The 13,919-nt window shown below is 48.6% G+C and overlaps 2 protein-coding genes across 2 annotated transcripts, besides 4 other annotated features; one reads left to right on the forward strand and one right to left on the reverse strand.

Moving 5' to 3' along the window:
- Positions 1-222: 222 nt before the first annotated feature.
- Positions 223-6,167, forward strand: UA08_09424 (hypothetical protein; the record flags this gene model as incomplete). The annotated part of the gene is made up of 4 exons (XM_020265368.1): positions 223-2,310; positions 2,352-3,491; positions 4,599-5,337; positions 5,710-6,167. 4 exons carry the CDS (start codon positions 223-225, stop codon positions 6,165-6,167), a joined length of 4,425 nt encoding a protein of 1,474 aa, XP_020115415.1.
- Positions 3,531-4,497: a repeat region (Identified by RepeatMasker using a combination of RepBase library and repeat library created with RepeatScout).
- Positions 5,451-5,633: a repeat region (Identified by RepeatMasker using a combination of RepBase library and repeat library created with RepeatScout).
- A 394-nt stretch (positions 6,168-6,561) lies between the features above and the next one.
- Positions 6,562-7,224: a repeat region (Identified by RepeatMasker using a combination of RepBase library and repeat library created with RepeatScout).
- Positions 6,830-7,547: a repeat region (Identified by RepeatMasker using a combination of RepBase library and repeat library created with RepeatScout).
- A 3,479-nt stretch (positions 7,548-11,026) lies between these two features.
- Positions 11,027-12,005, reverse strand: UA08_09425 (hypothetical protein; the record flags this gene model as incomplete). Its single annotated transcript, XM_020265379.1, has 3 exons — positions 11,027-11,358; positions 11,413-11,712; positions 11,762-12,005. 3 exons carry the CDS (start codon positions 12,003-12,005, stop codon positions 11,027-11,029), a joined length of 876 nt encoding a protein of 291 aa, XP_020115418.1.
- Between the last annotated feature and the right edge of the window lie 1,914 nt (positions 12,006-13,919).

Genomic DNA, 13,919 nt, shown 5'->3' on the forward strand with positions numbered 1-13,919 from the left:
TCATATACGCTAAAATGATATCTTCGCAGAAAAAATGAGATCGCTAATGCCTCGATCAAGAGTCCTGCCGCTTAAGAGAATACTCTCTCGGGAAAAAACACCACCCACAGCTCAGAACAAATTTTTGAAAACGCGTCATATTTTGCAATCCGTACAGTCTACCTGTACCCCTGTAGGCACTTACTTCGATTAACGCGTAAAAAACGCGTCCCAATTGTCGTAATGGCGCCTAGGTGGCCACAGGTAAACAATGGCCCCGAAAACATCAACGAGCACGCCACATACCTCAAAGAAGCATGCAATCAACTGCAATCGGTGGATAGAGGACGGCAGAACCAGGTTCCATGGAACATAGTACAGCAGTATGTGGCCTCGACCGTTGCGCTCATTGGCAAGGTCCTGAGACAGCCTGCGTTCGACGAAATCATCCAGCACGTCCAAGACGCGGCCAAGTGCACACAGAACATCCAGAAGGACATTACGATCATCAAGAACTCTGTTGGACTGGGCACGACTCCGATAAATGCGGCCAATTACAGCGGTGGACGAGCCGCCACAACGACCTGGGCGCAGATTGCTGCTCAGGCCAAAGGCGCGCCAGCACCTCCTCCGCCAGTACCACAAGGAATACCGGCTGGCAAGGCCCATTCCACGGTCACAGCATACAAGGACCGAGTCGTTATAGTCAAACTCAAAGATTATGGCATCGCCCAGCGATACCGAACACAACCGGCCATCTGGATCCGACAAAAGGTAGAGTCCTCAATACGCGACAACATGGCCACCAGACTGGTCAAAGTTGTTGCGGCACACCAGCTCAAAAGTGGTGACATCCAAATATTTACGAGCACAACTGCCGAGGCCACACAGCTCAAACAGAACAAGGGGTGGATCAAAGGCCTCGGGGAACACGCAGAGCTCGTCGTGGCAACCTACGGCGTCATTGTCCATGGCATACCCACCAATTCTATCAACATCAAGGACCAGAAAGCAACCATCCAACGGATAATCGCAGACAACTACACAGTGATACCAAATGCAGAGATCTCACACATAGGATGGCTGACCAAGGAAGCCACTCTCAAACGGGCATCCTCGATCGTTGTTGAGTTCACGGATCCAGAGATAGCCAATGCCATAATCTATGCCGGAATGGCATGGGAGGGCCGGATACATCAATGCCAACTCTATGACCGCGCATGCAGAGTGAAGCAATGCTTCCGTTGCTACAACTATGGCCACATCGGCACTCAATGTAACGCGTCCCAAATTTGCGGCTATTGTGCAGAGCAACATGAGGCAAAACACTGCAAGCAAAAGGGAGTGGAAGGTTTCACCCCCCGATGCGCAGTATGCAAAGATGCTCATACTGCATGGAGCAATGCATGTCCTGCAAGGAGGAAGGAAATGCAAAGAGTCGAACAAGCCAAGGAAGTCCGCAGCATCTACTGGCACGTTCCATCGAAGGACACCCCCCAGCCAGTGCCACACAACTCCCGAAATACCAACCGAAGTCAGGCAGCACACGAACGACCGAGGCCCATCCCGGCACCAACGGCGGTTCTAGAGCCGCTAGATGCAACGACGGAAGAAATCAACAGCCCTTTACACCCTAGTCCTGGAACACCGCCAACCATCGAAGCCCCAGTTGTCCCATCGACAGAGCAGACACATCAGCCCGTACGGGAACCTAATGGAACAGGGGAGTCAGAGGAACAAAGAGCAATGCCAACACCTGTCGCCCTGTCTGACGGAGAGGAGTGGGCAACACCTGCAGTGCTGCAAGACCCGGCCTGGCAGCCCGATCCGTCAAACGACATTCTACCTCCCTCGCACCTGACCGACAACACCGAAGAATCAGAAACGCAAGGAGCAGATGACTGGCTAAACGACATCGCGAACGAAATTGACGATGTATGGCTTTACGGTTATCCAGATAATGGCCCGTCACCACAGACATCTCTGGTCACAGATACCTACACGGCCGGAGGGAGAATCTACAAAGGATGTAAATGCCCTGAACACCAGGAGATCTACGCCAATTGGCCAACGCGAGATGCCGAACTGAAGATCGCTCAATGCATGAGAATCTGCATGTATTGTGGCAAAGACTTCCCACAGGCATCGGAGCTTCGCAAGCACTTGCGGAAGTCAGGATACTCCAAACGAAACTTGGCAGTTCAGACAGAGACACGTAACAGATGGAGTGCCTCCACTCCTGGGTGGACTCTCCGATCCCGGATAGTGTCATCCTCTAATCGGTCAGAAGCCCGAACAACCCGGAGCCAATCACATGCGGACCGCGCCGACGTAGCTCAATGTTAGGACAACAGGAGCTACGCATCTTACAGTACAACGTCCAGAAGTCAAGAGATGTCGTCCTTGCCAGCTTATTCCAGAACCCAAGGGTTCTGAAGTACGACATCTTGGCAATCCAAGAACCCTGGCGGAACCCATTCATCGCTACGTCCTACCATCCTCTCAAAACACACTTTCACCTTATGTACTCCGCTGAGGCAGCGACGAGAGTATGCCTCTACATCAACAAAAGAATCGACCCAGGTACTTGGAATGTCTCCTTCATCTCCAAGGATATAATCTCCCTCAAAATCTCCGACTCTCGTCTTAACCAAAGCGTTCACATCTTCAACGTCTACAACGAAGTGACCTCCGACACGCTCCCGACACTAGCCGAAACCATTGGGACGCTCAACTCAGAAAGAATTGTCGTTCTGGGCGACTTCAACCTACACCACCCTCTCTGGTCAGCAGACTATCGTCGTACTCGCAGAGGACCCAGTGCCGAAAACCTACTCAGAATCATTGAGGACTCTCAGCTACAGCTCCTCACGGTGCCCGGAACTCCAACACACCGATGGAAGGATGGAGAATCCACAATCGACCTAACCTTTGCCTCCGAAGACGTAGCATCCAGGGTCACCCAGTGCAAGATCGACAAACATCTCGACTGTGATTCTGACCACCTCCCGATTGCCCTAACTGTTAACTGGAACCCGCAACCTGATGAACCGAAGAGAAAGCGCCTATGGGCAAAGACGAACATAACAATCCTGCGACAAGTGACTCAGAATCACCTCTCCAAATCGAATGATGCCACGGAACTCAGTAGCATAGAAAGTATAGACGGGTTCGTCTCGACCCTCGTTCAGGCCCTGAATGCCGGCATCGAGGCCTCTACCCCATGGTCTAACCCATCCCCACGCTCGATCCCAGGATTCAACCAAGAGTGCCGGGACCTTTGCACAGAAGTTCAGCAACTCCGGCGAAGGTGGCAACGTACAAGACAGGATGGTGACTACGAGGCCTACCGACAAGCACGTAATAGGAAGGGCCGACTCGTCCAGAAGACACTTCGAAACAATCATCGCCAAAAAGTAGAGGAGGCATCAGCGTCACCATCTGGCCTATGGAACCTGGTCAAATGGGCCAAGAACAGACACAACGCATCGGCAGCCTGCACACCGCCACTAGTGAAACAGGATGGAGGACTCGCCCATGAACCAGACGAAAAGGCCGAGGCACTACGCCAAACATTCTTCCCGCCCCCTCTCCAAGCTGATCTTTCGGACATCGAGGGATACGTGTACCCCCCACCAATTGAATGCCCAGATATCACCATTCCAGAGATCGAGAAAGCAGTGCGTAGGGCGTCCCCGAATAAAGCACCCGGCACCGACGGAATCATCAACAGTACCTTGCACCAGACGCTTGATATCCTTCTCCCGAGCCTCCATACGCTATTCAACGCATGTCTTCAACATGGATACTGCCCTGCACACTTCAAGGACACGATCACGGTAGTGCTCCGGAAACCGGGGAAGGACGATTATACGCTACCTAAGGCGTATAGGCCAATTGCACTGCTAAATACCCTAGGAAAGGTGATGGAAACCATCATTGCAAACCGCCTTTCCTATTTAGCGGATGTGCACCACCTTCTCCCAAGCCGACATACGGGGGGCCGTAAACTCACATCGACGGAACATGCCATGCACCTTCTCCTCCAACGGATACACCAAGCGTGGGCCGAGGGTAAGGTGGCCTCCCTGCTGCTACTCGACGTATCAGGGGCATACGACAACGTTTCGCCAGAACGGCTCCTGCATAACCTTCGAAAGCGCGGGATTGATCGTAGGATCATAGCCTGGACCGCGTCCTTCCTCTGCGACCGTACGACGACTCTGAAGCTGCAGGAATTTACGGCCCCGTCGGCGCCGATCCAAACCGGCATCCCGCAAGGATCGCCGGTTTCGCCAATCCTCTACCTATTCTACAACGCAGACCTGATCGAGGCATGCAAAACACAGGATACGGAGGCGGTCGGATACATTGACGATGTGTCTACGCTAGCAGTAGGACCAACGGCGCAACGAAACTGCAAGACCTTGAAAAAGATCCACGAGAGAGCCGAACAATGGGCAGTCAGACACGGTTCCCAATTTGCACCGGCAAAATACGAGCTGGTCCATTTCACTAGAGACCCTAAAAAGAAGAGCACACATGCTCTCCGCCTACCGCACGCTACCATTAAGGCCTCCGCGTCATGTCGCTATCTAGGAATTCAAATGGACACCAAGCTTCGCTGGGACCACCACCGCGAGAAGATAGAGGCTGGAGCAACGAAACGACTGTCGGCCCTGTCAGCACTCGCCTCCTCAACATGGGGCACAGGGGCCATCAATCTCCGGCATGTATACCGGGCAATGGTTGTGCCCCAGATGCTCTATGGCTGTTCGGCGTGGCACATTTCTGCAAACAGCTACACGAGCAGGGGAGGCGCTATGACAAGTGCTATCCAGAAGATCCAGAGACGTGCAGCACAGATTATTACAGGGGCCTTTCGGACAACGGCTGGTGCAGCAATGGATGTCGAATCCCATCTACTCCCAGTGCAACAGCAACTCGAGCAAACCGCGCTGGAAGCCACGATACGCATTAGAACAACACCACTACATGACGATATGGCCACAACCGAGACCGAGAGCGGTGATACTAGAACACCCATCCAAAGACGCAGCGAACAGAGCCCCCTCGATAGGTTCTCGAGTACATTAGAGAGCAAGCACGGCTTACGGCTCGAACGGCTGGAGAAACGCATACCACACGTAGTGCCACCCTGGTGGATCCCACCACCCGTCCGCATCAACGAATCTGCGGAGGGAGCCGTCAAGGAACACGATGCCACGGAACCAGAAACATTACGCATCTACACTGACGGAAGTGGCATTAACGGCCATGTCGGAGCGGCGGCGGTAACACCTGCGGTGCAGGCCAACGGAATATATTCGAAGCGGACTCAGTACATGGGCACATCGTGTACTTCAACGGTATATGCAGCAGAGCTCAAAGGACTAGCCCTGGCACTGCAGATGATACTCGACATACCACCTGCATGCGCTCCCCCGAACAAGCGCGCCGTCATATTCACCGACAACCAAGCTGCCATCCAAGCCATCCGGAACCCCAAGCACCCGTCTGGCCAGTACATTCTGGTCGAAGCGGTACGAGCGCTTGACGAGGCCCGAAGTCAAGGATGGGAGGTGCGGTTTCGATGGATCCCGGCGCACATCGGAGTGCCTGGTAACGAGGCTGCTGATCAAGCTGCGAAAGAGGCTGCCGGGGCGGATCCGAACGCAAGAGCGAGCGCCGAACCGCCACCAGAGCCAGACTCCCTGCGAACACTCACAGCAACCACCAAGTCTACCATCCGCCGAGCGATGAGAAACGAGTGGGACCTAGCTTGGGAGAAATGCAAACACGGCAGAGAGCTTTTTAGGCTTGGAGTGCGTCCGGGGAAAGCGATCCTCGATACACACGCCGGGGCACACAGAGCAATTAGCTCAGCAATCACACAGATGCGTACAGGCAAGATCGGCCTCCGGGCCTACCTTCACGCCATCAACAAGGCCGATACAAACCAATGTCAGTGTGGCCAAGGACCACAGACAGTACGACACATCCTGCTCGAATGCCGGAACTGGGTGGATGAACGACATCGAATGTGGGCAGGCAAGTCTCCATGCATTGACATCAAGCGTATTCTCTGTAACCCGCCAATGGCAGTACAAGCAGCCAAGATGATCTTGAGGACTGGACTGCTGGGACAATTCCGAGCAGTGCCGTCCACGGTACTCAAATACACATAGCGAAGACGAGTGATTTTTGGTATATAGAAGTAGAGGAGGGCCAGGAAAGGCCCGACAGGTACATGGAAACAGAACGGTTAAGAAGACTACAAGATGGGATGCATCTTACTGGAGCGGACGGAGAAGTCATTCTGGCAGGAACGGCTTGATTTCTGAAAGCGAGGGCGGGGGCACCTGTACTTATAGCCACACGCTGCATAGCTGCTAATTGGGCGGCTGGGACAGTCTATGAATTAATCAATCAATCAATCAATCAATACTCTCTCGGGAGATAACCCTACCAGGAGAAACCCCGCCCAGGAGAAGACCTTCCCAGGAGAAACCCCTCTCAGGAGATCGACAGAAAGCTGGCTAAATTACGATCTCTCGGGAGGGATCTCTCCTACATATTCTCGAAAAGGCTGAACGTCAGATGAAATCGGATTACAGTGGTTAGAAAAGGTGTTTGAGCCATTTACTAGGCCTCTTACTCTCGGCACATATCATCTTTTAATCCTAGATAGCCATAGTAGCCATTTAACACCAGAATTTGATCAAGCATGCAATAAATATAATATTGTTCCATGCTGCCTACCGCCGCATTCTTCACATCTTCTTCAGCCTTTAGATGTGGGCGTTTTCTCGGTATTGAAGCACTCATATGGAAGCGCCGTTGAGAGTCGGATTCGGAACGGGATTCGCTACATGGATAAGGAAGCCTTTCTAAAAATCCTTCCTTCTATGCGTCAAGAAACCTATACCATAAAAAATATTATGGGAGGCTTTCTGCATGCCGGGATTGTGCCTTATAATCCTAAAAAAGTGCTATCTCAATTGCAAATTAGTGTTGAGAAGAGAACGCCACCTCCCTCATCAAGGAGCACTACTTGGAGCCCCAAAACACCTTATAACGCACATACATTGGAACAGCAGACTACCTCTGTCAAAAGGCTTCTTAATATATCTAATTTAAGCCCTTCTTTGCCATCAACTCAGACACTTAATCAACTAATCAAAGGCTCCTTAACGACAATGCATAATACTGCTATTCTAGCTAAGGAAAATCATGATTTACGCGATTCAGTTGATCAACTACAGAGACGCCATGGTAGGCGTACAAGAGCCCTTCTAAATGAGGGTATTTTGACGGTTTCTGAAGGCAGAGAGCTAGCACAGTCGCTTGATGAAGTTGATGACCCCCCTCCGCCGGTTAATCAAAATGACGCTTTGCAGGCACCTCGGCGCGCACCTCCTAGATGTAGTAATTGCTGGCAACTAGGGCATAAACGTAATAGGTGCCCCAATCCTCCTAGCTAGTTAAATCTATATTTTTCTACTTCTATATACAATTTATAAGGGTTGAAAAAATAATGTGGGTCCTCGGTGTCCGGTTTACTCGGGAAATACGTTATGGATAATAAATGTGATGACTAATAGGGAAAATGGCAGTTCATCGGTGATTAACGATATGGCCACTGCTGGTTACATTTCTGGTTCCAGTGCCATTAGCGCTCCCAAGGCCAGGGACATGTTGCGGTACAACTATTCGAAGGGGAAGCAGCCGGAGTTTGAAGAGATTGTTCCGGGAACATTTGTTTGAAGTTCTACACTTATCCTCTTTTTACTCCAACTTTTGACCTTTATGTGTGCTAGTTTTCTGTTCTGTTTGTTCCAATTTTAATGTTCCATTTAAAAGGATCCACAACAGGTAACAATGCATAGATGTTGTCGATGACCAAGAACATTCAATATATCAAATCCGTTCACTCAAAACTGCGAGCAATAAAGCGTTCCAACTTGGCTAGACAACCACGTCCCTTACTAATAGGGGAACATAGATCAACATCCTCTACATGTTGGTAAAGCGCTGAAAGCTTAGGAAATTCTTTGTCACATCTTGGACATATGTATACCCAGCCCCCATCTTCAAGACCACTTATATACTTCCTGCTCTGGGGACATTCACGAGCAATACCGTCGATTTCCTCTTCAGTCGCCTCCGATGCGCAATTCCCGGATTCCAAATGTATCAATATTCCGGAGAATGTTTTGAATAACTGCTCACAGCCATAGCATTCTCTCTCTCTCGGTTGGTGCTTCTGTTGGTGCTACTAATCAGTCAGTATTGCCGGTTCTCGATATAGATGACTGTTGCACTTATTACGGTGTAAACGTACCAACTGGAGATTGTTCTTGCTTATAAAGTAGTGGTCACACTTGATGCAAAGGTGATGTTTCTCAATATCATGGTCCCGAAGCTGCTCCTTAGACTGACAGTAAATGGCACAATCTGGGCAATAATAGTGAGACACTACTAAGTGTTCTTCAAGGACTTCGCCAGTCCTAAAATCTGGGTGCTGAGGACAGGTCGTACAGATATGATGTGCGCTGGATTGCCGAAGATGCGCATCCTTGGCAGAAGCGGAAACAAACACCCGGGAGCACCTTTCACACCAGGCGTGGCGACTTGTCCGTCTGCAGTGATCGTACAGAGCAGTTTCCTCATTGAAGAACCTTTCACAGAGGCGGCATTCATACTCGGCGCCGTCATAATCGAGATACGGTCCCAATTGCATGTTGATATTAGATTGTGTTGTCTGAATATGAAGCAGGGTCAGAACGCTTCAGTAGGTGCGGTAAAGTGTATCTTCGAGTTTGCTGAGTGCTGTAAAGTTGATAACCGGATGATTTTGCAGATGATTTTGCTTTCAGATGGGGTATAAATGATTCCGCTAGGCAAAAAACATTATGATTGGAGGCTTTGTTCTAGGACGTTATGCAGATACCCCTCCATGACCGATACGTGTTCGCGAATGATTAGCCGGAGTGTGCCAAATATGTGCTAGGGCGTACACAGGGTAAGAGAGCCAGCTTTCTGAGATCTGACTGGATCATAGTTTCGAGTACTTGAACGGTGAACAGAACGCTTAGGCCAGTGTCGTCTTTGCACTTCAGCGTCAGTCATGACCCAATTTCGTAGACCCCTTTAATGATTGAATTGAATTATGATATAGCAGATAATACTGTTCAATTGAAACGATATTCAGATAGACAACCGTGGTCTTTCAAGTACACGAATTCCTGATACAGCAGCCTGCTGATAACATAGTTGTCCCCACAACCTAGAGCTTTCTCCCGAGCGCGTCCAGAGGACCAATCACTTTCGAATACTACAATATGCCAGAATATCCTGATTATCTAAGCTTTGCATCTAGTGGCTATAAGTTAGTCACTTTGTAGCTCACGATTCACATACTCTTCCACCACTTTTTTAACAGACCAAATTACGGTCTTTCCATACAACACAACTCCTCGATTATTTCTCGGCGCCGCGCCATTCCCATAGCCTAATCTATATGGACCTATGATTAGCGTGGTAGGGCGCTCGGTGGAGACCTCTGTCAAGCATTTGATAGGTTGGCTGGTACGATGAAAAGAAAGTCCGTTCCGACGGGGGGGACGAAGGAACTTCATATAGTGTCAAGCTGCTTGAAATCTGTCCCAGTTATCTCAGGATTTCATGTGCCATGATTCATAAAATCAAATCTCGCCAATGCAATGCCTGCCACAGAAGCTACGTACACAGCCATGTGTGTAGCAGAGCCCACAGAGGATATAGGCTTATATCACAGACAATGCCAGACGGCCAAATTGCTCGAAGTATCGGCCATGAGCAACCAGTTAGCTTTACATGCGATCTTCCAGAACAAAGCCAGGGAATTCAATACCACTGTTCAGTATTCGATCTGTATGTTTGCAGCGTTCAAATCTGCTCTGCTTATATCGACTTCCATCTCACTTTCGTTTTACAGGACATGCAAAGAATCAGCGCAGCTAGCAGTCCAAGAAACGTATCAAAGGAGCAGATCAATGCGCCTTAAAGGTTATGTGAAGGACTCAGAGCTTATTATCAAGACGTTCCTATCGAAATTGCGTACAACCTCGAACTGTTTGGCGTGTGAAGAGGTCGCAGTTTTGTATCGTTCGCAGGCAAATAATCACGCGTATAACTTTGAGTACTTGGAGGCACATAACCAACTCCAAAAATGGGTTCCGAAGAACTTGGATTTCATAAGTAGGCAAGAGAACCTCCTTTGGGATCAAGTTTTTTGTGCTGGTCGCGTTTATCGAGGAGAGGGGCTTTTTCTGGAGGCAAAAGCGTGTTTTGAACACTGTCATACTCCAGGACTGGGTGTATCGAGAAGCTGTCTGGTAAAATCGGCCGTTGCAGACTTGTACTGTGAGCTGGCCTATCAACAAACGGAGCAACGTATTTCATACCTCTTGCAAGCAAAGGATATCTTAGAACTACAAATCAAGTTAATTCGGCAGTCACGCCGACACACCAGAGGATATCGGCGACTACTTCTTTCTCTGATCGAAGTCGAAATTCAGTTAGGCGTCAACCAGGAAGCCGATGTATACATCACAGAGCTTCTCAGCATATATGGGCATTTGAGGGAACTGGACATAGTTGATCGACTTGGACATGTTCGGGCGCTGATAGCCTCAGCACGTATAGCCACATCTCTGAAGGATGCCACCATGAAATGGACAAGCGCGCTGGCGTGGAATAGGATCTATAATCCTATGGAGGAGGAAGTCTTTACATGCGGTGTAATATATCTTTTCCTTTGCACTGCATTCTATAGGCTTGGGAATATCAACCTTAGTATAAAATATTTTGCGAGCGCAAGGCGCGTCCTAAGGAGCCAAATACCGCGGTTTCTTATGCCAGGAGTGGGGACATATCTCTTCCACAGTGGGCATGACGAGGTGCAACGTACGCTAGGGTGTTTTTTAGCAAGGTTTGATGCTACGCTTTATTTATAGGCGTCTAAATCTGTCTGTTACTAGCTAAGTCGAAGATGTTCATTTGCTCAAAATGTCTTGTTCCGAACGGAAGATTCAGTAGAACGAGATCGCGATCGACGGCGCCTCCTGCCAGGAAGGACCAAGAGGAACTCGTACCCGTCGAGTAGATCACCAAGGGGCCAATCCATCACTTCTCGTACCCATGCAAGCGCTTGAAGGGGCTCGCCATGATCGACGAAAAACTGGGTATGGACCGCGGAACCGAGGCCGCTCTTATCTTCCGCATCAAAAGCCCTGCCGGCAAGCGGAGCGTCCCTGACATAGTCTATCGGAGACGTTCTCATAATCGGTTCTGCAAATTCGCGGATAGTATCAAGATTGACCGCGTTGATACCATCTACATCGCTCGGTCAGATCACAACACTAGAATATTCTGACGATTGTGCCTTACTGCTAAACACTTTCGCAGCCGCCAAGCATGCTGCCGGATGAGAGCTCATGATTCCATAAAAATCGTCATCATCCTGTCTGAGCTGATTCAATAACCCGACGGCAAGTCCACGCTCACGGTAGTCACGATGAACCACCAACTGGGTTATCCAGCAAATACTGAGATCCTTCCAAGTCCAACGGCACGAGAACAGATTTCCAGCTAATTCGCCATTGACGACAACTCTGACGTACGAGCAATCGGCTCCACTTGGTAGGTATTGATCTCGTAGCCTTTTCTTACCGAGTTTCACTCTCTCACCTATATAGGCTTTAGTATTTTCAAACAAAGGATCTTTATAACAGCTCACCTGGCTTCGCTGAGCTTGCTGAGCTTGCTGAGCCTGTGGTATCGACACCCCAGATACCGTAGTTCTCACTAAATAATCGAGCGGCTGCAGTCAACATGCTGTCAGTCACCTCTTCGCTGTTGAATCTCTCGTATGTCTGCGTCGCCATCTTCTGAGGGTTTGACTTTTCGAAATAACGGACCTGCTCTTCCAGCTGCCAGGTAACGTTATAAGGAGAACGACGGTCCGGTTTATTAGAAGTCATTATTTCTACTTGCTCATAGCTAAGAAAGAGCTTAGAAAGCAAAGAGGCGGAGCGGGGTGGCAAGGCACAAACTCAGGCCGACCGGCCCGCAAGGCTAATGCGTATGCAATGCAATGCGGTCAGGAAATTCCCCTTTTAAGTATAGCGTCCATGGGTGTGCATTCAACTACAGCTCCATCGTATCACGCCTGAGATTACCAAGTTACATATTAGCTGTCCTCGCTGATCATCAGTATAAATATAATCAACCAGACTAGTAGGGTAGATTGCCCGGGCGAAGTTTGGGCACTTCATCTCCAGTATGAGTCAAGTTAGCGATTATCAAGAGCTGCTAGCCAATTTGGACCGCCAACTGAAAAATGCCTTACGAGCGGCTCGGTACAATCCTGGTCAATTAAACACTAGTGTTATTACGCAAGGAGACAAGAAATTCCAAGCATATGCAGAGTTCTGTGTGCTGAATTATAATAGTGATGGGATATAGTAAGATGCTTGTCATTGTCTATTTGATGCTCCTGCTAATTCGAACAGTATCTCTAGCTGTTTTGGTTGTATGGAAAACCAAAAGCTAACTCTTTCTGTTTGGTCATCCCTGGACAAATATATAGAAAGAGTTTTGTTACGCTATCCGTACGTTGGCCAGGAAACGTGCAGTGAAATCTCAGAATAGTTTGTCTTCCCATGTTTAGATCTTTGATGAAAAATAACTAATATTCGGCAGTGATGCTAATGAAGGAAAATATAATTATACTTATTGGTACGTATTCTAGAACATAGAGACGAAAAAGGTATACTGATGAAACGAAATCAAGTTATATAAAAGTATTAAGCGACCATGTTCAAAATGGCGAGGAAATCCAAGCGTTTCGAGATTCATATCCTGAAAAAAAGATAATGGAAGGGATTCAGGACTTTATTATGAAAAGGAAAGGTTCAATTTGAACGAATATAAAAATCAAGTTAATACTGCTTGCTATACCATTGCTTTCTTTTTCTTGTTTTTCTTCCCTTTGACTTTTCCTCCTGGTAGTAATAAAGCTGCTACTGTATCATCAAATCTCTTATTCACCTATCGTTCTATTCACAAGATTTTTCAAGCAAGTTGAAATAGCGGACAAGGTGGCATGGTGTAACGAGTCCTGAGAGCTGACGCTCATTAACTAGGAAATTCGAAGTGACAGCTCTACAAACCAGCATCCTTACCTACAATAGAAACAAGTACTGTTCCACGAAGGCCAACGCTATTCAAATGCCACGGTCTTCTTTTATGATGCGAGTAGCCGTGGTACGGATGTACTGATATGAACTCTCGGGCAGATATAAGGCAGACTGCGGACGTTGCGGCTCATCCTGCTCATCCTGCTCATCTAGGTTAGTGTATCAAGAAAGGATCCTATTTTGGGCATCAGAAGCTCACCCTGTGAGATTTTAGGTATGCCATGTCCGATCTTCTGGCGTCTCTCAAATCTTGGTCAAGTTGTACCAATAACTGCTTCTGAGCATCTTGGAAAGCACAGACAGAAAGATAGGGGTGATATGGATCCATGCTTGATTCTCAGTGAGTAGTTGGTAATTGAGGAAGCCATCAGAAAGTTAAGGGGGTATAAATATACGGGCATGCATAGGTGAATAGGACAAGGCTGCAAACAACGAAGTTTCACCGGCGGACAAAGAAAGCTGTTCAGAGAACAGGAACCCGGGCAAAATTTTAATACAGGCGGGAAATATTCCTAACTAGGAGATTCTCGCATGAGAGAGATTTTCGTTTTTCCGGAAATCTCCCACTCCCGAAATGCTCGGATCAGACATGGCACCAATGCAATCCAAAAGCGGCGCACGAAGAGAACTTTCCGGATAAAGACAATTTTTGGTTATGTTACAGTTATTATGACTAAAACTATGTTACAAAGCTAG

Source organism: Talaromyces atroroseus (genome assembly GCF_001907595.1).
Source record: "Talaromyces atroroseus strain IBT 11181 chromosome Unknown scaffold_22, whole genome shotgun sequence".
In the NCBI taxonomy this organism is placed as follows: Eukaryota; Fungi; Ascomycota; class Eurotiomycetes; order Eurotiales; family Trichocomaceae; genus Talaromyces; species Talaromyces atroroseus.